We start from the raw sequence: 26168 nt of genomic DNA, 5'->3' as shown, positions 1-26168 counted from the left end.
GTGTGTGTGTGTGTGTGTGTGTGTGTGTGTGTGTGTGTGTGTGTGTGTGTTGGAGGAGGTCATCAAGAGGAAGTGACCCCCAGTTGATCCTCAAGCTGGACCCAAGCATTTGGAGGCTCCTTGACTCCTCCCCTATCTTTGGGATATACATTCTGCCCACTGTTTCCACAGTGGGAGCTGTTCCAAGGACATAGCCTTGAGAGAGTAACATGTTATTGAGACCATCTGGACAGTGTGTGTGGCTGAATCCAGTTAAGACCTCTACGTAAACTTTTAAGATTCTGGTCGGAGGGTGTGTAGATCGACTTGTACCACGGCTGCTCAAGACAAGCCTCATATGTCATTTCTCTTATTAAACCTGCCACCCAGCAATCGGAATGGTCTGCCTTCTTTTTTGATCTCTCCTTGCCCTCTCCGTGTATGGGGACGAGAGACCATTTTCAGATTGCACCCAGGAAGCTCCCCAGACTGCAAGCTAATAATTGGTGAGCCCCAAAGAAAGGGGCTCTAGAAAGGAGGTGTCCTTGGAGGAAACCCCGAGTTGGCCATTGACCTCTGTGTGGGGAAGGGTGACCCCATGGCCAATCCCTAAGGACTACCATGAGCTCACCGATCCCTGCCAGTGCCCACTGATCGCATGCACTACCCAGCCAGAACAAGGAATGAGATCTCACCATTTGTAAAAACATGGCTTGACTTAGAGAATATCATGCTAAGTGAAATAAGTCAGACAGAGAAAGTCAAATACCATATGATTTCACTGATCTGTGGAATCTAAAAAAACTGAACAGATGAACAAAGAAACAAAGGAAACAGTACAGAGAATAAACTGGGGGGTTGCCAGAGGCGAAGGCTGTGGGGGATAGCAAAATAGCTGAAGGAGATGAAGAGGTATAAACTGCAGGTTAAAATAAGTAAGTGACAGATGAAAATATAGTCAATAATACTGTAATACCATTGTATGGTGACAGTGGTGACAGACGGTGATGACATTTGTGATGAGTATGGAGTTGTGTACAGAGTTCTCCAATCACTATGCTGTACACCTGAAGGTAATGTGTCCACTATTTAATAAATACATTAAATTAAAAAAAAAAAAAAGAAAGTGAGAAGAGGTTAGAGAAGGATATGTGGGTGCTCGCTACTCTGTAGCTTTGGGGCTGGCCGACAAAGGGAGAGAACAAATCATCAGCTGAAGACTATGCACACCATGTTGCAAAGTCCCAGTTGCTGAGGATTAAGGTCAGAGTGCTGTGACAAGGTCTGACTGGGAAGCTAAGAGGTGGAATGCCTGGGAAAATGGGGAGGGTGAAGAAGTTGCTGTGAAGGGAACTAAACGCCCCATGCTGTCCAACCCCGGGGACAAAGGAAAGCAAAAGCACCACAATGACCCCAGCCAGCAGGGCAGCCTCCAACGGAGGAAACGTTCATGAAGAGAGAGGGTACTTCCGCTGAGTTTATTGATACAGCTGCCACATTCCAGCAAAAGACCAGAGCAAGTATTTCAGTGTGGTTAGTACATTTATGGGATGTGGGGGACATGGCATTTCTCTGGGCAGGAAGCAGAGAAAATGAGTGACATCACCACACACTCGGCCCCCGGCTGCACCTGCATAGCACTCAGAGGTTCAAAGTAACACTCCCTTCTGGACTGGATTATCCTAGCCTGCAGGGAGGTTTGGCCCAATGAGGGCCCCTCCCTGGGCATGTGGAACCCTGAAAATCTAGAGAGGAGGTCGGACAACCCTTTGGGAGTTGGGAATGAGATAGGCAATCTCTGCCCCTGGCTTTGAAGGTCCTCATTAGGCCACGTTCACAGCAAGAATGAAACATCCTGTACCCCAGTTCACCACCGACACCTGTTATGGGACCCTCATGTCCATGCTGCGGCCAGTGGCGGGACAAGATATCTATAGTGCTGGGCAATCTGTTGTCAATTTAGGGAAAACTGACAAATCCTGGGACTGGTACAGGATGTGGGAAAGGCCTGAGACAGAGAGCTCCCCCATAAAACCTAAAGGCTTTCCCAATCAGCTGTCAAGGTCCAGTAAAAACAACCCCGAAACAAATGGGGTTTAATCTCCTTGCTGCAGGGACCTCCCCAGAACAGAGAAACTGACAACCCAACACTGTGTTCACTGGCCTGCGGAAAGCCACAAAACTTGAACAACAATTCAGACCTGTTCCTTCTGCCTCTTACTGTCCCTGATGCCCTGCCGGCTCCAGCAGGAGCCTCAGGAAAACAGTGCTATTTGGGGTGGGTGCCTCCCTAACCCAGGTATAGAGACAGGCCAGGACTGCCTCCAGGTGCGGGCAGGTGGAGATGATCAGAGGCGTCAAGTTGAACTCGCTCTTTGCTGGTCCTCTAGGAGCTCTGGTGGCTGCTAGATCCAAATGCACTCTGACCCATGGTGACCCTCAGTTTTCAGCACCATCAGTGATTACAGAGAGCAAATGGTTACAGAGAGCAAATGGTTACGGTTAAGAAGGTTCTTTGACGGATTTAGTGTTCCTCCCAGTAATATGAGGTTCTTCTCAATGCAATACCAGAGAATCTACGGGGCGTTGATGTCCTACGAGATGGAACTGCAAACCTCTCTCAGGGATCTGACCCTGGATTCTGGTAATCAGACCAGCGCTGAGGGGGAACACGCACCACGAACCAGTACGCCTGCAACCCCTTCAGAAAATGGTAACCGTTAAACAACATAAATTGCTTGGGCGCATAAAGAGATAGGAGACAGTATCCAAGAACACACCGCAGGACATTCTGCAGGCTTTCCTGGAACAGTTGCAAGGGAGAAGATGGGTCATGAGCCCACAGAAAACTCAAGGCCCAGGAACAGCCACAGGCGTTTGCGAGTCATGTGGTTGGGCAAGACATGCGTTCCAGAATGTGATTGATAAGGCGTAAGCTTAACAAGCCCTAAGGACTTGAAAGCGGTGCAAACCTTTGTAGGGATTTGGGGGTTTTGGAGGACTTTCATTCCCCATCTGGCATGATGTCTCTGTCTCTGATACAGACTGATAAAGAAAGGACATGTGTGCAACTGGGAACCAGGGCCACAGGTTCCCTTGGAGAAAGCAAACATACTAGTGAAGGAGATTACAGCCCCGGACATCTCGCAGGCAGGGCTGCTATTTGAGTTAAATGTTAGATGCTATTTGAGTTAGAGTTAGATATGTCTGTGGGCACTGTGTGGGGATAACAGGAGGACAGAGTACCCCTAGCTTTTGGTCCCAGAGGGGATAGAAACTCCATACACCCCCTAGAGCAAGAGCTCTTAGCCATATATGCAGCACTGCTCCGGAGTGGGGGGTGAGGGTGCTTTCGGGAAGGAAGAGGGCATCAAAGTAAGAACTTCCTTTCCTATCAAGGGGTAGGTTGGGACTATGTTCCATCCACGCATCTCTGCCATGGTTCAAAGCCCAACGTTGACTACCTTCTGATCCGCAGCGTAGGAGCACCCTGCCCACCTGCCCACTGTCTCCAGAAACACAGGCACTACTAGGCTTGGTAGAGAAGGAGACGCATTACCCTCTCCCCCTCTTTCCATGGCAGTCCTTGCAGCTTATAGAGTGGGGGATGGATCTAGTCCAGGGAATCCATCCCTCCTCCCCCAAACCGGAGTTGCTCTTCAGCCCAACACTGACACCATCTGGATGGAAGCAGCAAGAATCCGCAGCGGCTCCTGGCCTGAACTCGGGTGGTTTGACTAGTGGTCACTCCAGAGCCCTGACCCTTAACCCTTTGCATTGACCTTTGGACTGTTGTAAAGGGATTAATCCTACAGCTGGAAGGGTGGCAAGCCAAGGGGTGGATGATGGGAATAAGTTCTGGCGCAATCAGGATATGCGGCAAAACATTTGTGCTGGCCTGCAGGGATTTGAGGCTGTCCCCATTGTCCACATCACAGCTCAGGCAGGGGTGACACCCCCTGGCAATCAGGAAGCCACGTCCTCGCTTGGATACAAGCTCTGGCAACATACCCTTTAGGAGATACAGAGAAGAGATGCATAAAAAGAGTAGCCACCCCAGAGCCCCAGTGGGAGGGCATATTTCCAAGGAGGCTCTAGTGTCCTCAAAATAGAGTGACTTGGTCTACACAGCAGTAGCATGCCCAACGTGTTTTAAACAATGGCCAAGGCAACAGCCAAGACAACTACCAAAGAAGTCCAAGGCCATCCCCTGAGACTGGCAAAGCCCTGGCCAAACTCATCCAGTAAGCTGTAAATATGAGGAGCCTGTCCTTACCGAACACTGAAATGTCTCTAATAACCAAAGCTGTCCTCCAAAACCGGATGGCCTCGAACACTACTTACCACCTCTTTGCCATTATCCGAACAGAATTCTGTGGGTTCACACCTGGTGAGTGTGCCGGAGTGTCGTCTCTATCAAATCACATGAGGACACAAGTGAACGCCTAGAGTGATCTGACCTCAGCTTGGGGGACTTAATAAATCAGTGGTTCGGATCATGGGGCTCTTGGATGAAAAAAAAATTGTCATTGATTTGGGGAATCACTGCAGTAATTTGTGTTTTCCCTAGCACAAACACACTAACTTCGCTGCCTCCGTGCCAGTGGACCCCCACCCCACCCCCCGACCATCACTGACTGCTCAGGACATGTTGCACAAGAGCTGGGTGTATGAGATCGTAAGAGCTGTCACGAGGGATGGCATGTTGGAGGAGGTCCTTGGGAGGACATGACCTCTGGCTGAACCTCCAGCTGAACTTGGACAACTGAAGGTGTCCCGTCCCCTTCCCTGTCCTTGGAATGTGCATTCTGCCCACTGTGCACACAGTGAGAGCCATTCCAGGAACACGGCCTTGATGGAGTAAGGTGCTGCTGAGCCCCTCTGGACAGTATATGTGACCGAACCCCTATTAAGTGCTCTATATAAACGTTTAAGATTCCAGTGGGCAGGTGCAGAGAGCTAGTCTTCTTGCAGCGCCCAAGACAAGTCAAGTAGCTGAGGGCCCTTGTTTATTGAACCTGCCACCGAGCAATGCAGAGTGGCCTCCCTCCTTCTCGGCCTCTCCTCGCCCTCCGTGTGTGGAGGCAGGGGAAGAGGGCGGCTCGGACTGGACCAGGAAGCCCCTGAGGTTGCAGACTCGCAGTGTGTGTGTAGCTAGGTGGGCAGAGTCGCAAGCCGAGATGAGGTAGCCAGGAAAGGCCTCGCTGAGGTGACATTCTAGAGGAAACTGGAAAGGTATGAAGAAGAGAGCCACAGAGAGCTGGAGGAAGATGATCAGAGCAGAGGGAACTTGAGTGTGCCACCGGAGGTGGGTCCCCACCTGGTGAGCTCAGGGACACCAAGCAGGGGGAAGCGCCAGAGACAAAGGGGGCGAAGTGATGGGCGTCAGGGGTGCGGAGTGGCCGCTGGGAGTCCTTGATACTTTATTGGGTTTTTTATTATGTTTTCACGATGTTTAACTATCGTGGAGAGCGCTGTCATCGGAACTACCAGTTGAGGTGATTTCTGGGCTGTTTCATCAACATGGAGGAAAACATGGAAGGGTGGGAGAGAGGGGAAGGAGCGGGGGGGGGGGGGGGGGGGCGAGAGGAAGGGAGCAAAAGAGGAAGGGACGGGAAACTAAGCCGTGAGAATTCATTAGGGCAGAAAGAATCCAAGTTTCATAGGTGAGATACTGGGCTTGCTCCTCCCCACTCTGCCGCTGAACCAAAGTGAACAACAAACACACACGATGCTGTTGACTCTTAATAAAGAAGTGAAAAATTGGTTCTCACCCGCTCCAATTAGACAATCCTTTTTTGCTCACTTTTAATTTCACAAATCAATTAGAATCTAATTATCACTCTGCAAACTTATAGTGTTAATACATCTTACCTTCAATGGAGTTAAAGTCCAATTAGCGTGTTTTTCATACACATGAATCTTATGAGCCAGCAATTCAGATATATAGACATACCTTCAAAGAAGAAAGAACTACATCAAAGCACTTGAAGTAATACGGCTCAGAAGGTTATGGTGAAGCTGGGAGAACTCTTCTTAGGAGAGAACTCTGCTTAGAGACAGGAAAATGCAATCCCTCTCAAAGCACACCCAATTGTAAAAAAAATAAAACAAAACAGAAACCCAACTCAATGAGTTTACAATGTACAATGGAGTTTTCATTTCTGAAAAGTTACTTCCTAAGGTAGGAACCTAGTTGTCCCTGATCAGGAGGGAAGAAACGCAGCCCTAGTACCAGCTCTAAATATCTGGGTGTAAAATGTTGTTACACCACTTCTCTTCGCTGGTCAACATGGCGACAATCCCCAGGTTCTGCCTCTCAGAGGACAGTGAGTTCTCTCGGGCAGGCTGCAGGAAAGCCCTTTGGCAACCAGGCCCTTGTTTTAGGCCAGAGAAAGTATGAGAGGAGACAAGATGCTTGGCCGAGAGAAACCTTCCCCCACTCTTACCCTGAGCCGGGTTCTGACCCTGCGCATTTAGTATTTTGAAGGCAGGGCATCCCAGAACAAAGAGAGAAATGACTATGTATTATCTGCTACTTTGTAAAACCAGGCAATGCTATAAATAACTAAAAACTGAACTGTTTCCTCTAATCATGTTACCAACTCCTGAAATCCCTGATGACAGAAGATGACGAAGGGTATGTAGGACTGCATACATGGCTTTTGTAGACAGACTAATGTTACCCAAAGTGTGGTCCCCAGACCAGGGTTTCTCTGTGAATCATTTGTTTCAGGGTCATCATCAAATAATAATGTAAATCAACTACACCATGAGGAACACTCCCTCGATAAACGGACTCTTCGCCTTCAGTAACACTTTCTTGATGGAGAAAGAAGTGTCTTGATTTACACTTTGGTGCAGGCTCTTTATCTTGTCACAAACAGCACAGCTGAGATATATAACTACATGCAGTTCATCTTATTACGCCCTCAAAACGCTTCCCTCAAAGCAAAGTTGTTTAGAAATGCTGAATGTTTATCCCAGTTTCCCTTCTTAATGCATACATCCCTCCCCGCAAACTTAGAAGAATATGCTTACACAAAATAGAAAATTTTGACTTGATACATTTTATCCCCCGAAAAATTAAGATATTTTAAGATTCTTCCTAATTTCCTTTTACCAGGATGACACGTTAGAGCATATCATGTAGTTTAGAAAATGAGTCCGTTCTAAAGAGAGCTAACGAGAATCTGGGGAAACGCGTGATAAACAGTTCACATACTTGCCGTCAGGTGAAATGTTGATTCCGTTAGCAAGATCAAATCCATCTGCCATCACTCGAACTTCATTTGGGCTATAGTAAACAACGTAAGACCACGCTAAACCCAAGTAGAGCTCCCAGGATCTCAAGTAGGGGTCAACAAAATAGTGGTCATTTGTGGCATAAAAGTGCTCAGGTCCCACAGCAACAATATCATTCAAACTGCAAATTGAAACACACATACAGGGTATATCCAGGTGAAGGTGTTGTACATTACAGGAGTAGGCATTGATTAGCATTCAGTAATGGCTGTTCCCAAAATCAAGACATAGGATGAAGTTTTCACTCCAGTCTTTATGTCACAGAATTAATATGACATCAATCCCACCTATATGATCTTCAAAGACAATATTTACTCTAAAAAAAAAAAACCCTAAAAGGTTACTATAGCAATGTAACATAAAAATCCTATTAACTATATCGGAAAAATAGTGTGATGGGTTATGTGTGTGTGTGTGTGTGTGTGTGTGTGTGTAGATATACTAAAATCAGCAGACATTAAATTAGGCCAGGAATCATTATCAGGGCAAAATGCATTTATGTTCGTTCATACAGAAGTCACTCTCATATAGAATAGCCTAGGCTATCATCACGCGGAGGGAGGGAAAAACCACTGACAATCTTGAGATTTGCATTTTAGTAAAAGCTCTACCACGATTAGTTGTGCAATTTAGGTAAAATTAATCATTTTGCACGTCAGGGCCTCAGTTTCCTTATCTGTAAAAGGAGGATGAGCTGGACAGCTCTATCTCTCCATCTTAAAAGGTCACTTCTGGCCTTAAATTTTCACGATGCTGAACTGAGGAAAATGTCTGCAAGCAAGAATGCTCAGAAGCGGGATGCTATGGCCTATTTTCTTTCTGATTTTGATTCTCTCTCCGTTACTGAAAATCTAAGATATATGAGTCTATTTTTCTGCTTTAATAGGTACAACAGTGAACACATAAGTGAGTCATTCTCTGCTGATTGAGGTGACAGAAGTTCCCCAGGGCTATTATCTGGGAGAGAATTATCTCCGCTCCATTGCAGAGGGCGTAATGGCTAGCACAGCGGCTCTGACGCAGCTCTGGGCTCCTGGGCCAGTTAGATAAGCACCCAGAGTCTCAGTTTTCTCATCTGTAAAGAGAGGTTAAACAATTTTCCCAAAGTCATGCAGCTCATTAATATAAGACTAAGGGTCAGAATCTTAATCTGTGCAGTCTCACTGGAAATCGCAATAAGGCAATGCCTGTTGTGGGCTTTGTAGAATGCCTGCCACTCGCTGAACCCCTCCATCAATGATGACCACTAACTACCACGACATGAGAAGAAAGGTCTAGGAATTTAGGATTAGTGTGTATAGGATCCAGGCATAAATCTCTCTCTCTCTCTCTCTCTTCCCTCTCTCGTTTTTCCCCCTCTCTTTTTTAAAAGTAAATTTCCAAAGTGAGCATACTTTACAAATCATGGGCCTGTTTTTTGTAAAAAAGAACAGAGAAGAATATTGCAGAGTAATTGCTTTGAGATCTGATAGACCCCATTTGAATGCGGACATTGCTTGTTATTGTCTATGGGGCCACAGCCTGTCACTGAAACCTACACCGCAGTTTCCTCTCTGAACCTTGTGAGGTTAGGGTAGATGAAGTGAAAGAAGGAATATCAAGACCTTGGCACTGTGTCTGGCCTATAGAAGATGATCAGTTATGACCTTTGTGTTATCATTAATGACATACTTCAATTGTGATAGATTAGTAACAGGAATATTAACGCTATAAGCAAAGCATAAACAGTCATTAAATACAAAGCAGAAAACACACGTGGCCTAGTCCTTCAGTTAGTTGGGAGACCAGAATTTTAGTTACTTGTGGCACCCCGGTTTTTCATTTGGTTCTATGTTGCCAAAGACACGTATTTTTGCAGTTGGCCCAGGAAAAAAATACTCTAACCCTGGGAATCTGGACAAATCTGAGACTTCCAAGACTAACTGTGAAATAAACAAAGTAAGCTTTCACTATTTCAGACTGGCTCAGAGCAGCAGCTTCAGCCTCAAGTCAGCAGGGTTTGAATTCCAGCTCTGCTGTTTTGCTGATGGTATTCTCTGGGGCAAGTTAAATACTCCAAATGCCCTACAATAATAACACCTAATTAAGATGGTATTTGTAGAAAGATAATAAAGTAATCGGTTTAAATTGGTTATTATAGCCCTAACTTATAGTTAAAACTCATTGTTACTATCATAATTATTGCAATTATTATTAGCCCAGCTTCTCTATTTTAGATACTTTTCCCTAATTTAAATCTGGGTATGTGGCACATTCACCAGACATTCAGTATCCTTATTCTCTTTCCAAAATACATTTTTTGAAAGAATGTATAAATAAACTGTTGCACCAAAAGCTGTTCTCTGAATTTGCACTCATCTTAGGGACACAGAAAAAGACTTGGGCCATGTGGTTCCTACACAGCTACTAATTAGCTGATTGACCTTCATCCAGTAACTCAATTTCTCTCCAGTTGCAGTTTCCTTGTCTTCAGAACCACCAGGTAAGAAAAGAGAGGAGGGGGATCCTGGAAACACTGTGTGCCAGGCCCTCTGCTAGGTCCCCACATGTAAATAACACACCTTTTAAGAAAAATCTAGATTTACGGATACTGAGGTAGTCGAGTACTATCTGCTAATCATTCAAATAAAGGTTGGGATTCTAGACAATCTCAAGATTCGAGGATAAAGACAGTTTGGAAAGACTGTGTCAGACTTTTGTTCCAAATACATCACAAGCCTCACAAACCAAATCTTAAGGCAAGTGAGGAGGTTGATTTGGGCTTGGGTTGACTGGGATCAGGGATACCCTGGGTTTTTTCTTTTTCCTTATGTTACATTGTCAAGAAACTTAAGATTGGAGCTGAGTGTGAACCACAGATCTGTTACTCCATATATCATGTGCCCAAAGAGCAGGAGGGGTAGGGCGGGGAGGTCTTAGAGATACCAGATTGCAGTCTCCCTTGGGTATATGTTTCTTTTTTTTTTTTTTTTTTTTAAAGATTTTATTTATTTATTTGACAGAGAGAAATCACAAATACACTGAGAGGCAGGCAGAGAGAGAAGGAAGCAGGCTCCCTGCTGAGCAGAGAGCCCGATGCGGGACTCGATCCCAGGACCCTGAGATCATGACGTGAGCCGAAGGCAGCAGCTTAACCCACTGAGCCATCCAGGTGCCCCGGGTATATGTTTCTAATTCATAGAAATATCAAAGATTTAATTTTTTAATACAAGAAGAAATAAATGAATAAAGAAGAAAGCTCATGATGTAGGAATTGTCTGTGAAATTGGTGTGGGTTTGAAATACAAAGACTGGTTTTGGAGAAGAACAGAGTTACGTCTTAATAACAGCTTGAAGGCCATTCTGAGCCTGGGAGCCATAATTCAGCACCCAGCCAGCCTGGGAAGTGAAAGAGGAAGAGAAAGGGTCTTCTCTCAGAGATCTGAATCCTCAAAAGTATCTGCAGAAGAACATTTGGAAGTGTTTGTGATGATTAGAAAGGAGAGTCAACCAGCCATTATCTGCCCCTCCCATTCTGGCTGGAAGGAAAAACCAGCGGTGAATTAACCACCCACTGGTGTTAAAGGGAAATAGAAATATGGTATATCTCAATACTTAGGCAGAAGTTTGTGTTTGATGGTTTTCAGATGCAAAAGTGATTTTTCTTCTTCTTGAAATTTGAACAACTCAACTGTGGACTTAAAATCTGGATGGTTCACCACCAGCAGGTACACGGTATTATCTGAGAAGAGATTAAAAACAAAAATCGAAACATTAACTGAGCTCTCAGCTGTCAGCCCTGTCTCCGAAGAGCAATTTCAACCCACCTCCAACTAGTACTTAGGGTGTCAGGCAGATGGAATATTTTCATGTCCTTGTAGAGAGAAGCACTTGTGATTGCTTCAAAGAAAAAAATGGCTAAAGGAAGGACTAGTGACAGTCTCTAAACACCTCCAAACACCACAGGGGGGAGAAAGATTCTCAACTTAAGAATGAGCAAGGCTTGATGCTAAAACTCCAAAGAGCTTGTTAAGCTTTCTATTGCAAATGGTCTCAGCAAGACGCACAGTTGAGATAAAAGAGATAGCTGGTGTGGAAAACACCAACGGGAGAAGGTGTGCTGAGATATAACTCACACAGTGTAAAATGATAAATTCCATAAAAAGAACACCTGAGAGATGCTATCAAAGAGGAGGCAGCTTCCGTGAATCAGTCCCGCTTTAAGACATAAAAGAGATCAATCTAAGTGGTCAAGATGGTGTGATTAGAGTTGGCAAGTGAAGTTAGATTATTACAGTCTTGCCTTAAGAAGCAGCAAGTCTTTGGAAACCTTTGATGTGACCAAATTGGTACTGAAAGAAAAACAGTGCAAAGTTTAGTAGGTTGAGTGGAAGAGATTTAAACAGAGAAGCCAACCAGGAGGCTCCTGGTAGTTAGACCATTGGATAAACAAGTGTTTATTTTAATTGGTATTAAGTGCTACAAAGGGAAAATAAGACTAGATAAAAGAATGGCCATCAGGGAAGTTCTGAAGTGATGTTAAAGCAGAAACCTAAATGATATAGGAGACCAAATCACGTAAGTATCTGGAGAAAGAGCATTCCCAGGTGAGGGAAGAGAATGTGCAAAGGGCCTGAGGCAGGACCTTATCTCTTAATAGTGAGGTTGTGGATGGAGTAGATGGAGTGAAAGAAAAAAGTGGGAAGCCTGCAGCCATAAAAGTAGGTAGCCAAGGCCAGTCTTGTTAGGGCTCAGGGTAAGGACCCAGGGCTTACTTACTGGGGCCTTAGAGCCAAGGGGTAACATGACCTTACACTAACAGCAGTATTCCAGGTGTAGGGAGAGAAGAGACAGGGCCAGAAGGATGGCGTTGACAAGAAGTGACAGGAAGTATCAAAAGTCCCTAATGATGGCTGAGGAATGGGGAAGTCAGAAATCAAACACTGAAGTGAGCACTGAAACCCAGCTTCATATTCTGTGTGGCAGATTTTACCTCTAGGCATTTATCCTAAGGAAATGCTCAACAGAAGATATATACACAGGAATGGTTATTTTGGCACTGTTCACGATGAACATAAAGGCAGAAACAGGCTGACTATCCATCAGCAGAAGAGCTATATTGCTGCACTCCCAGGCATCTGAATCCTGAACAGGGGAGGAATCCATTGCAGGGGAGCTCTAAATGCACGTCATAGACAGGAGTCCATAATGCAATATCAAATGTGGAAGCACTTTATAGAAGGGTTTGGGTAATACGACTCCCTTTTATTTTTAAAAGCATACACGTACCCAACAGTATATTTCTTTGCACGTAATGTTTGCAAAATAAAATACAATGTTGCTATGTGGGTGGAGAGATCACTGAAAGGGGCCTATATATGTATACAGAGAAGAGACATCATATGGGGTAGGAAGGTAAAGAAGGAAAGATAAAAGGATGGAAAATCAGCTTTCAACCTGTTGAGTTTAAAGCAGCTATAGGAGAGGAACTCAAATAGAATAATCTAGTCAGTTTGAGGGAATGGAATGCCCGATTAATGGAATTCTCCCCGAAAGCAGGAACAGTTAGCAGGTGTGACTTGGTTGAACTGTCTGAACTAGAGCAAATGAAGAGGAGATAAAAGATCAGTGTTTTGGGGAATGTTCAGAAAATTTGAAATGCGTGACAACACAATGAATGGGGGCGGGGGTGGGTGGGTATCGCGGTAGGATCAGAACTAAGCTCGATAAGTATATTGGGGTATTGGGGAGAAGCACTTGAAGGAGAAAGTGGTCAACAGCATAAATGAGGTGGAGGAAGGAGGGAAGGGAGGAAGGGAGATAGGCGACCTGGGAGAGAGAAGGCCTGTCAGTGAGGACGTTGCTGACAACTTTCAAGGCAGCGGTTTTAGTCGCCCACAATGGGGAAATTCTGGAAGAAAGGTGGTCGGGAGGACTGTCAGCTGAGGAGAGGGAGGCCGCGACCGACAGAGGGGTTTCTCAACCGTAGCTTTACATTTTATCACCTGGAGAACTTTTAACAAGTCCTACCACCCAGGCCTGCCTCAGACTGACGGAGTCAGAATATTTGGCACTGGGGTCTGGTCATTAGGCTCTTTAAAACTCCCCGCTGTTAAAACCAACAAACCAATTCAGTGAAGTTGCAGGATACAAAATCAATACACAAAAGAGAAATAATATAATCCCATTTACAAGTGCATCAAAAAGAATAAATTATTTAAGAAAAAAGTTAAGCAAGGAAGGGAAAGACCTATATATTGAAAACTGTAAGACATTAGTGAAAGAAACTGAAGAAGACACAAACAAATGGAGAGCTACTCCGTGCTCATGGATGGGAAGAATGAACATTAAAATGTCAAAACAGCAATCAACACAGTCAGGGCAATCCCTATCAGAATTCTGATGCCATTTCTCACGGAGATAGAACATACACCCTTGAAGCTTGTATGAAACTACAAAAAACAAACAAACAAACAAAACAAAACAAAACAAAACAAAAAACCCAAAGCCAAAGCAATCATGAAAAGAAGAGCAAGGCTGGAGGCATCATACTCCCTGATTTCTAACTATATTACAAAGCTATAGTAATTCAAACTGTGCTACTGGCATAAAAACAGACACATACTTCAGTGGAACAGAACAGAGAGCCCAGAAATAAACCTACACATATATGGTCAATTGATTTATGACAAATGAGCCAAGAATATAGAATATACCATGGAGAGAGGATGGTCTCTTCAATAAATCACATTGGGAAAACTGGACAGCCACACACAAAAGAATGAAACTTGACCATTATCTTAACACCATACACAGAAGTTAACTCAAAACAGATTAAAGACTTGAATAGAAAACCTGAAACCATAAAACTCCTAGAAAAAAACATAGGCAATAAGTTATTTGGCACAGATCTTGGCAATGTTTCTTTTAAACTGGACACCAAAAGCAAAAGCAACGAAAGCAAAAATAAACAAGTAGAACTATATCAAATTAAAAATCTTCTGGGGGTGCCTGGATGGCTCAGTGGGTTAAAGCCTCTGCCTTCAGCTCAGGTCATGATCCGGGGGTCCTGGGATCAGGCTCCGCATTGGGCTCTCTGCTCTGCAGGGAGCCTGCCTCCCATCCTCTCTCTGCCTGCCACTCTGCCTACCTGTGATCTCTGTCAAATAAAAAAATTAAATTCTTGAAAAAAAAAAAGTTTCTGTACAGCAAAGGAAGCCATCAACAAAATGGAAAAGCAACCTACTGAATGGAAAGGGATATTTGCAAATCATGTATCTGATAAGGAACCAATATCCAAAATATATGAAAAATTGATTTAACTCAAGAGCAAAAGCAAACAAATAAATACTCTGATTTTAAATTGGGCAGAAGAGGTATGTATGGATGGTTCAGCCTATTAAGTGACCAACTTTTGATTTCGGCTCAGGTCACGACCTCGGGGTCCTAGACTAGAGCCCTGTGTTGAGCTCCATGCTCAGCAAAGAGTCTGATTGAGGATTTTTCTCTCCCTCCCTCTGCCCCTACCCCCACTCATGTTCAATCTCTCTCTCAAAGAAATAAATAAGTAAATTTTTAAAAGATTTTATTTATTTCTTTGAGAGAAAGGGAGAGAGAGAGAGAGAGAGAGCACAAGCAGGGGGAGGGGCAGAGGAAGAAGGAGAAGCAGGCTCCCCACTGAGCAGGGACCCCCCCACCCCATGCAAAGCTCCACCCCAGGACCCTGGGATCATGACCTGAGATGAAGACAGCTGCTTAACCAAATGAGCTACCCAGGTACCCCAATAAATAAATCTTAAAAAAATAAAATAAAATAGGCAGAGAATCTGAATAAGATATTTTTCCAAAGAAGACAGGGATAGTCAATAGCAACAAGAAAAGATGCTCAACATCATTAATCATCCAGGGAATACAAATCAAAACAATAACGAGATACCATCTCACTCTTGTTAGAATGTCTATTATCAAAAAGACCAAAATAACAAGTGTTGGTGAGGATGTGGTGGAAAAGGAACCCTTGTGCACTCTTCTTGGGAATGCAAACTGGTGTAACCACTCTGGAAAACACTGTGGAGTTTTCTTGAAGAATTTAAAGAGATAACTACCATACAGCCCAAGAATTCCATTCTGGGTATTGATCTAAAAAAACCCAAAACACTACCTTGAAAACATATATGCTCCCCCATGTCCACGGCAGCATTATTTATAGTAGTCACGACATGGAAACAATGTCAGTGTCCATCAATGATGAACACACACACACACACACAGACACACACACAAATATTATTCACCCATAAAAAAGGAACAAAAAATCCTGCCTTTTGTGACAACATGGATGGACCTTAAGGGCACCATGCTAAACTAAAGCATGTGATCTCTTTTATATGTACAATTAAAACCTAAAAAGCGCAATGCAAAGTTCATGGATTGGTGGTTGCCAGAGGTAGGGAGAGAAGGACAGGAGAAACAAGGGGTCAAAAGGTAAAAAGAAAATAAATGCAGTTGGTGTCAGATCCTGCAGGGTTTTCTGTGTGCAGTGGGGGTTCAGGACTCACGTGGAGACCCAGGAAACGGCTGCATATAAAAAGGAGGAAATGGAAAGACAGCATGAGGGATGGGGGCGATATGTTAATAGCTTTGAAATGTGGAGAAGTAGTTTGAAGACAAAACAAAGGTACCAGTGGGCAGAAAGGCCTGGAAGGTGACAGAGCTGAGAGAAAACTGATCACAGTGACTTTCTGTCAGTGGATCTCTGGGTTGCTGATGACTTCCATTAGAAAAATCCATCCCTGTAAATTTCTGGATCTGGAAAATTGTTTAAAATGGAAAACCTCTAGTGATCAGGGCGAAATATTATTGCTATCGTCATTATAGGGATAATGTGAATGCCAGTATTTTAAAAAGTAAATGCATTACAAATCTTAAGTATTTAAGTGTTCTCAAGCATCAGAGGGGTTAAAATATTATATTTCATTAACATAGGGGATATGTTTAACAGAAGAGTAACATTAATCATGATTATACTGTAGTTGAATGAGAGGAAATATTCACTCTTTAACATTTTTTAAATTTTAGTTTTGTTTTTCATGAACATTAAATAGTGTTACCTTCATCTGTGAATGTGCTAATCCCATGAGGGTTAAATGAAGACTGATCAAAGTTACTTCCAATGACCCTCAGTTCTAACACTGTTGGATCTTCTTCATTCAGGTCCATTAGAAGAATTTTGCCAGGTTGATCAGGTGCAAAGCTCTTTATTCCAGGATATTTTAATCCCTTATAAAACATGAAGAAAAAAAAAAAAGGCACATTACACCTACTCCAAAAGCTGATCGAGGTGGTAGACGGTACCTGGGTTCCTACTGTCTGCTTCGAGTCACAGGGCCACACGGGAAGCCTCTTGGTTGGCTTGTGCAATAGGCCCATGAGGGCTTCTGGAATTCAGAGGCTGCACCAGGCCACTCCACACAACACACTGGCTTGGACACTTTCCATGACAGCAAAGCCATGTGTGTCCCATACCACAGCTCCAAAATCATGAGTAAGGTAAAAAATGGAGAAATAGATCAAACGGGAAATTGCTAATGGGCTTCAGTCATACAGGCAAGGAATACTGATAGAACACGGGCTTTTAGAACGTCTCCTGGCAGGTTCCTTGGAAGCATCTCAGGGACAGAGTTTTAGGGGATGTCTAGTGAATCCAGAAATAACTTCTTTCTTAGCCTTCAATTAGAACAACAAAGCTGGGTTGTTTTGTTTTGTTTTTTTGATGTTGGTGTCCCATATAGATTTTGCTTAGAATATGTTATTCTGTTGCTTTTAAAAGGGGGGATTGCAAGACACTGCCGGAGAGGATGACTTGTCCTCCAACTTCATAGGAGAAAACTGGACTAAATAAATTACAACAGGCAGCGAAAGGAGTTGACTTCTTTTGTTTTGAGCTATGTCACTACCACAGTGGTCTGTATGCAGAAGAGGTTCAATAAATATGGTGGCTTTACTCTTCAAAGTGTGGAAATTGTGGGATGGCCTATCAATAATTTTAGATTAAAGGGATCATTTTGAAAAGTGTAAAAGAAAAAAGTAAAATTAAAATGACATGTGAAGGGGTATATATAAAAAAAAATACACCTAATTCAGTAAATATTTGACTCTGCCACTTAAATCCTTCCAGTGATAGACCATTGATGGAAAGCCATTCTTGAATTCATTGGACTCACAATTTGCCACAATGGAAGATGAAGTAATATTCAAGTTCAGTGTACACACAGGAGTACAAATATGCATAGAAGGCATACGGCAATAATTTTAACACCAGTGTAGGACATATATACACTTTGCTTTTTGAGCCATATGGCTGCTTATTTTATTTGAAGGTGAGTGTTGGTAAATAGCAAGCTTAAACAAGACTTGAGCTGTTGGATCTAGAAAATGGTGTAGAGCACTGTAAAAGAAGAAAAACACTTACAGAACTAATGAAAGCCAGCCCATTAGGAAGAATCTCCAAGTCTTCAGAGCCAGTTTCTGCCAGAGAAGAGAATACTGAATACAGATTGTTACAGACCATTACAGAGAGCTGTGATCGTTTTCTTTATTGCTCTTAACTGGAAAATGGGGCTACATATTTAGTTCTTATCTAATAGATTCAGAATAGTTAACTCTTTTTTTTAAAGATTTTATTTATTTATTTGACAGACAGAGATCACAAGTAGGCAGAGAGGCAGGCAGAGAGAGAGAAGGAAGCAGGCTCCCTGCTGAGCAGAGAGCCCGATGCAGGGCTCCATCCCAGGACCCTGAGATCATGACCTGAGCCCAAGGCAGAGGCCTTAACCCACTGAGCCACCCAGGCGCCCACAGAATAATTAACTCTTACATTTACTTATTCAAATTGACTAATATGATTCCATAAAAATTAGAAGATGTTGATATAATTATGTATAATTAAAATTTACTTTTAATATGTATTTTTTAAATTCATGGACTAGAACTTTTTCCTCAGAGTCTGAAATGTCTTACATAAAGTTCATGGAAATTCACAAAATTTATAAAAGGGACAATAATTTGAAAACAGCTTGCTGTTTTGTTAAAGACACAGTTTAAACTACCAATACCTATTAATTCCAAATCCAATAAATTCTTTGAGAACCATATTGGAAACATAGGCAGATTCCAAATGCTTCAGGTAAAATGAGGATACATTTCATATGCAAGATACACATCTACTATTAATTATAGCCATCAGTAAAGTACCACCAAGTTAATTATACTTTACATGTACATTTTAAAAATCTCAATCAACCTAGAGACAAAGGAGATTTTTGATTTTATATTGATACTCTTAGTGGAGATGTTTGTTTTTCAAATATCAAGTGATATCTAATATCAATATCATTTATTTTCTAGAGAAAGATTGCACTGTAAGATAGCTGGCTAACCTTATTGATGTGACTGAGTAAGTCATATGGTCTAGCCTTTCCAACCTTAGTCAACAGAGATAAATAATTCTAAACATAGCAAAACAAAACATAACAAAAGTGTGGATCTGAAACAAATTGTCCTCAAATAACAAAGGTGGTTGGTGGAAACTAGATGGGAACTTGAGCTCTGTGACACTCCCTGTTGGATGCCTACCAGTTGCTATTCCCTTAGCCTTTTATCTTTGCTGACGGGGCTTGCCTTCCACAACGGAAGCCCAATAATTACTTTCCCAGCTTCCTTTGCAGCTAGGGCACCAGCCTGTTGTCCATCTCTGACTAATGAGATCTGAGGGGAAATCTGCTGAGAACTTCTGGGAAAAAATATTCCTCCCCAATATTTAAAAGAGAGATGGATGAGGGAAAGCCTTATGGTAACTGCCAAGGTGTGTAAGAGCTTTTTAAAATTTGTCCCTTTACTCACTGCTTTTTCTCCATCCCCTGTCCCTCTCCTGGGATGTCGTCAGGTTATATTACCGTAAAATCGAACACTGTTCCCACTACTGTTTTTGCTAAACTGACCAAACAAAAGCAAACTATGAAAAATCATCAATACTTTGGCCATATGTTAGTGAAGTCAAAAGTTGAGTACATTGGTATTTATAATTAACTACTAACATCACTCTCTACTGGTTTGTGGTTCTTTTTTTTTGAACAAAATTAAACAGGTGTATTAATCAAATCAGTAGCAAGATAATACTGCAAGTTTCAACAAGTTTCAATGAGATACTTCTTTCCCTTTCATACTTACCTATTCCTTTAACTAAATTACAGTTAGGAAGTTCAACCGGTGATATTTCTCGGAAGGCATTAAGTCGTGTTCTGGGGGAGAAAAAAAAAAGAATAAAACTATTCAGAAATTACAACTAAGTTGCAAAAGTTAGCTGCCAATAAAGTTCTCCTCAGTAATTCACACTTTGCCCGAGTTTCAAGCCCGGGGTGAGCTGTCCCTGGAGTCTGAGTGATTCTACCAGACGAGGCCAGAGGAAGACCTGTGGGGCTTCATGGGTACATTCAGTATTTATTTAGCCGAGGTGAACTGATCCACAGAGGAAACACATCGTGTCCTCTCCAGAGCTCTGCGCACTTTGGCAGGAATAGGGACTATTTCATCAGCTGCGTAAGGAGTCCTATGTGGAAATTTGGGTTAAACAGCAACATGGTTCCAATTTACTCCATTGATGTTTTAGGGCTGCTGACAGATGGGCCTCCTACCCATCTGCCCAATCTGGCTCCAAAGCCGGACTGGGCATCTGCTTTGGGGTGTGTCCCTTGAAAAACACAGGTGTGCTTAAAGGATTTATAACTTCAGAAAATCATACCCAAGACCAGCATATTAAAAGACATCTCTCTCTCTCTCTCTCTCACACACACACACAAGCAACTTATTAAATCTGAGTGCATAAACATCCCAGAGAACATCAGAGCAAAGGACAAAGGCAAAAAGGACACATGTGGGAAAGATGCATCCCCTGGTTCCCTGAGCAGAGCCAGACTGCGGCTGAGGCATTTAAAAGAACTTGTCCACAATATCAGCATGGCCAAGAGATTTAAGCAATCAACAATTGTTTTTTGTTTGTTTGTTTGTTCGTTTTTTTTGAGAACTAATGATACAGTACGGTCTTAGTGAGTAGCAACGATTATCCAAGAATGCCCAGAAATCTTATTTGGCTGAAGATAGGCTGAGAAAGTCTTCACTTGCCTTACTAATAATTTAGTCTCACATAGGAAGAGGTTGGGCTAGGGGACACTCTGGATAAAATTCTTGAGATGGTATAAAATGATAGGAATTTAGGGTGCCCCACCTTTTATCCAGAAAAAAATGCAACATGTTCCTATGGCCATGGAACTGGCCAACAATTCCACCTTTGGAGAGGGTCTGACCCAAGGGGCTGGGAGAAGGGTCTAGCCATCAGCTTTGTTCATCATTGTTAACAGGATAAACCAGAGTTTATCCTGAAGCACAACCAGAGTGGAGAGCCTCAAGGCCAGGTGCTAGAGCTCCAGACATGAACCATTAGCTGAGGAAGGCCTAGCCTGTGAGCAGAGGGTGGTTCCCTGACTGATGAACTTGAATTTACAAAGGAGACTTCAAGGGAAAGTTGGAATCTGTCCCCGTGACCTGAGAAGCTAACAAGTATTTAAAGAAATAGGAATCTGATATTATAATTACAAAAGTTCACAATAAAGAAATAAAAGGGAAAACGATGAAGGATTTTTCATTAGGAAAAACATTTTGAATGGTCAATACACACACACACACACACACACACACACACACAAACACACACGCCCTAAAACAGGTTCACAAAAGACTACTCATCCTAATACATATAATACATTCTTAACTTTTCTATTCAATTCTATTTCATTCATTTAAAAATGCTGGCCACAATCTACTAAATTTGATTTGTGAACCACCATTTTGAAAAACATTGGTCTAGGGAAACCTCAGTGAATACCTGTAAAGTGCCCCCAAGGGAGTCAAAGGACAGCACAAAAGATGTTAAAGTTGCAGGTCCCATTGGAAAGATTCAATAATGTGAAATCACGGACTGGGCCAAGACTTGTGAGAAATACCAAGGATAGGCAAATTAGCTTTTCTTGGAGCGAAAGGCACAGGGGAAGTACTGTCCCATAGCCTGGTCATGAAACCCATCAAGTCTGATGGGATCACAGAAGACAGTGAGAAGCAGAGCCCACCAGCCCCTATCCCGATTCAGACTTCTCTCTCATGGAAGGCAATCTCTGACCAGGAAAAGGTAGAATAATCACAGTCAACGGGAGCCTAGGATAGCTAAGGAGGCATGAAATCAGCACTCAGTTGCTTCGAGTTCAAATCTGTGGCCACAAAACAAGTCATGTCTTAACAGAATAATCATCACTACTGTAGCCCAGGTACTGTATCACTCTTATTTAACCTTCAAACCCCTCCCTGAGGTATTATTTCCCCGATTTTATGGATGACTAAGTTTAAGGGGCTTTGCAAATCCACGAGCTTATGAAGTGACTGAGTTGGGATTGGAACCCAAGCGTGAAGGTAGAGCTCACATTGGGTCCTCTGCTCCAAATGCACGGAGAACGCTGCTTAAAACCAGGGGGAGCATCAGAAAATAATTCCGCCCACGTTAGTATAATCCAGCTCATATTTTTCTATCTTAATCCCAATTATTTCTTGATAATTGGCTTGATCAAGGGCTTGATTAAATCCAAATGCTCCATATTTAAGGGATAAAATTCAATGTCTGCGATGTGTTCTGATTCACAGGCCTCTGAAGTCTGGCCAGAAATCGCACAGTCCCTGCTGGGAATTATTTTTCACAAATACCTGCTTGCTTCTCACAGAAGAAAGTGAGGATCTTTAGTTTAGTTGAGAGGATCTTTCGCATGAGGAAATCCACTCTGGAACTTTCCTTGGGGCCATATACAGCCTTCTCCGTCTACTTTCTGCCACTCTACACTCCTTATTCCTCCAATATTCCTTACTGGGATCTACTGGGTGCCAAGCGCTATGCTAAGGGCTCTCATACAAACTTTCTTGATGAATGTTCTCGTCCTGTTTGAGGCAACGATTACTACTTGCCCTGATTGGTAGGTAAGAAAACTGAGGCACGGAAAAGCTACGTAGTTTGCTTGTTGATGCTCATTTCAAAGGATAGAGCTGGGATTTGAAATGAGGTGTTGTGATATGGGGCCCTTTTCTATACATCACTTTCATACCTCCTTTCCCTGGTTCCTGCTTCTCCCTCCGCCTATAAAGCCCATACCTCCTAACCCCAGGAGAAAGACTCCTCTTCATGCCTTTCTGTAGCTCTTCCTGGTCTTCTGTGATAGGACTAATAACTCTTTTATCCTCATGAACCTCCTCATACACATCTATCGAGTCTCTGACCCTACTGTTTTGCAGTTACTGGTTTTTGGTCTTGAGGTTCATAGTAAATTCTGAAATCTGTGAGTGAATACTGCATTCTATTCATCCCTGTGACCCAGCAAGGACCCAGCACCGGCAGAGAGAAGGTCACCTGTGGGTATCTGCCAAACTGTTTTGTGGAATTATGAGGCTGGTGCATCAGATGGAGAAAGCGGTGTCAGTTGTATCGATAGGGAAGGCTGAAGAGTTATTCATTCGTCCTTAGCCTAGGGTCACATGAGGTATTATCCTAATATATATTCAAATATCACTCATTAGGGGGATCATTCACAGGTGGATTTTTGCAATAGCAGAGGCCAAAAATAAAGCTAACATTTACAGAGTCTCTTTCATGAGCCAGATTTTATATTTATCCTACTACGATCTGTACTATCATCCCATAAGTTTTAGGTGGAGAGACAGGCTCAGCCTGGTAAAGTGACTTGGAAGTTCCAGAAGTGGCATTCAGCCCAGGTCTGCTGGAATCCACAAGTGCCCTCTTCCCACCACGGTGCGGAATGTGGAGTGGGTGTGGTGTGACAGAAATGCTAACACTAGCTTTGTAGGCTCCTTCTAATGAAGGGGAACAGTGGTCTCACATGTTACGAGCAGCAAATTAGGAATGGAGGAGTTGCCCTAGAGATGAGGGGCTGCAACATTCCGCACCCCCAGTGTGCTGCTTAGAGGCTAGTCCAAGGCATTCCTTGGTTGACCACGCCCTGCCAGGTCACAACAGCCGACTACAGAGCTGGCCAGGGGAGACTACTGATCCAGAGGATGTCTCTCAGTTCCTTCCTAGGGGCTCTTACCACCTCAAAGGACTCAGGGAACCCCTCCAAGACACCTTTTAAATCCTTCCACGAGTTCTCTCCAGCCCCAGACCAGTAGAATCTCACGTGAACCTGCCCCTCTCCTGTCTACTGGATCTCTGAAGAACAAAGGTTGTTTCCACCGTGGGGGTCTGCATGCAGGTCTCAGAACATAATCTCTTCCTTGGGCAGATTCATGATCTTCTCTGGGAGTCAAGGGCCTTTCCTCTGAATGGTAACAGAGGTAATTTACAGATCCTCCAGGATCTCTTGATCTGGCTCAAACGTGGGCGATGTGGGATTTGAGTGTTCTTTAAAGAAGTGCATACAAATCCCTCCGGGGAGCTCGTTAAATAGTGCTGATTCAGATTCAGTAGTGCGGGGTGAGGGTCAGGATTGTGCCACGAGATCGAGCTCCCAGCCAGTGCTCGTGCATCTGGTCCACAGCTCCTCTGAGGACTGAAGGTTACGGCCTTTCAAATAGTGGGTGCAATTTCCCTTCCTTCTCCTATCTGGGTTTCTTCTGTCCTCCATCTCCATAACCATCATCCTCTTGGCCCTACATTGCTCCCATTCCCCGGGTTCTTCTAGATCCCCCTTCCATTCTAAAGCCAGAATGTTTTTTGTAGCTGAAGGATTTTTCAAAAGCTTTCATTATGCCAGAGTGCATTGCCAATCTCCAGGAAAAGGCTACAATAGACAACATTTCAAAAATTGATATGTCCAAGGGATGTGCTTTTTGTTTTTTGTTTTTGGTTTTTGTTGTTTTGTTTTTGTGGAGCAAGTCTTGTGGCTCATATTCTAAGGAACAAATGTGGGGAAATACTAAGGTTCAAACACATAAGCTAAGACAACATGTTGAGAGAGAAACTTTTCAGGGTTGGAGTAGTAAAGCTATGCTTTTACATAAAAACATAAGCAAAATGCCTACAGTTTCCATTCTCAGAGTAAATTAAGGAAGGTAAATCAAAAAGACAGACCCTCACTCCTTCTGGGTAGATCATTAATCCTTCAGAAGACATCTTGGTGTGGAATTTTTGGAAAAGTGGGAACAGAATAAACCCAGGTACAGAGGCAGAATTGAAAGGATAAAGCCCAGAAGGGGTGTTAGATCTTTATATCTCATATATTTTCATCCCAGGATAATACCACGACCCACACATATGCTGGAGGAAGATATATATACATATGCCTATATGTATATATGTATTAATATGTATAATATATATGTATTAAATAAAATAGATATAATAATATATAGAGTTTTTCCTGTAGCATCAAATAGTACTATGTTTAATGAAAATCCTCAAACTGTAATTTTTACATGATTTGAAACCCAAATCACTGTTACTTTTCTCTAATAGTTTGTGATTATAAAAATAATCAACAATTAGAAGAGAAAAAACTAATAGTTTATAAAAAAAATTATTCTGAAAGAAAGTAAAAGTTTTTAAAAGGTTAAAAAAGGTCATAAAAGTTTTTAAAAGGTTAAAATGTTCAATTTGGTTTTTAGTAATGTTTTACTTCAAAGTAAATAACAAGATATTGACTAAAACCTTAGGAATTAGAATGTTCTCTAGACTTTGAACCCCTGCGAAGTTACAGTGAAACTACTGAAATATTATTAAAAACCAACGCCCTCCCCCCTTCTACAGTACCTAAGGGTTTATAAGTACTTTAAGGAAATCAGAGCACTAACGTTCATTGAATCGTTACTGTGTCCCAGGCAGGATGAATGTGTCTTATTGGTTCAGGCTTGTTGAAGCAGAAAGTGTTCGAAAAGGAAAGTGATTTGCCCAAGATCCCATAATGGAAGGGGCAGAGGAGAATCCAGGACATCAAATGCCAGTGCCAGGGTTCTTTGCTCCCCCTGCCCTGCTCCTACCCAACTGGAGTACCTAAGAGTTAGTGGCAGGACCTCCCAGGGTGTGTTTGCTCTCCTGCTCTACTCCCCATGCATTTTTGTCTCCCTGTGGCCTCAAATTGAGAATCCCCAGTCTGGGAAAGATTTACGGCCATGACCGGGCAGCTCCTTCCGTAACTGACACAATTTTCAGGGGAGATCCCTGGTCTGGTGATCTATCTTGAAGCGAGAATAAGAAGGGATTCTGTAGCCAAGCAGGGATCTTCATGAAAAATCCATCTGTGTATGCCATTGACTTGGCCATCACACCCGCGTGATGTGTCTCCTTCCTCCATCTATCAGATGGTGAACAAGGACATGTTTTCAACCTGCAGGCTGTGTGTCTAAAACTTACCTGGGTGGACTTTCAGTTAAAAGACTACACCCCAATATCAGGGGTTGGTGGGGTGGTAAGGACCTGGGCTGCAGCTCACCACAACCCAATTACTGATAAGAAGCCCGGTGATCTCTGAAGAGTGCCAGTCCCAGTCCCAGGAGGGTGAGCAGCATCAGCTTCGCCATGGCTCAGACGGGAACAGAGGACTGGGCTGATAACCCAGACGGCGGGAGACTGGCCTGTGTGCCACCTGAGCCTAACTGGGGCCGCTCATGCTCAGCCTCCCCGCCCCTCCCCTCCCGTCCTGCAGCACCGAGGGCACTGGCTTGGGATCAGTGCCAGAGACCAGGAGCTGCGTGCTCTCCTGGGAGACTTTAAAGAGAGGAGATGGAGAGCAGCTGCCCAGACCTGGCAAGAGGCGGAGAGCATGCCTGTTGGTGGAAATGAAGAGCTGTGGGAAAAGAGAGCC

The 26168-nt window shown here is 43.2% G+C and overlaps 1 protein-coding gene across 1 annotated transcript in view; it reads right to left on the bottom strand.

Moving 5' to 3' along the window:
• PON1 (paraoxonase 1) overlaps positions 1 to 25922 on the bottom strand; it is a 32008-nt gene extending 6086 nt beyond the window's left edge. Inside the window, exons 1-7 of the mRNA XM_059395736.1 lie at positions 25811 to 25922; positions 19492 to 19562; positions 17735 to 17790; positions 16374 to 16542; positions 10879 to 11005; positions 7205 to 7405; positions 5854 to 5935 (exon numbers count right to left, since the gene is read on the bottom strand). Coding sequence (XP_059251719.1) covers positions 5854 to 5935; positions 7205 to 7405; positions 10879 to 11005; positions 16374 to 16542; positions 17735 to 17790; positions 19492 to 19562; positions 25811 to 25884 — 780 coding nt within the window. The 5' untranslated portion in view covers positions 25885 to 25922. The remainder of the gene's footprint in view (positions 1 to 5853; positions 5936 to 7204; positions 7406 to 10878; positions 11006 to 16373; positions 16543 to 17734; positions 17791 to 19491; positions 19563 to 25810) is intronic.
• Positions 25923 to 26168: the final 246 nt, after the last annotated feature.

This window comes from Mustela nigripes, chromosome 4 (genome assembly GCF_022355385.1).
Source record: "Mustela nigripes isolate SB6536 chromosome 4, MUSNIG.SB6536, whole genome shotgun sequence".
NCBI classification, from domain to species: Eukaryota; Metazoa; Chordata; class Mammalia; order Carnivora; family Mustelidae; genus Mustela; species Mustela nigripes.
The sequence above is the reverse complement of the archived record's forward strand: the minus strand, read 5'-3'. Positions and strand labels throughout refer to the sequence as shown.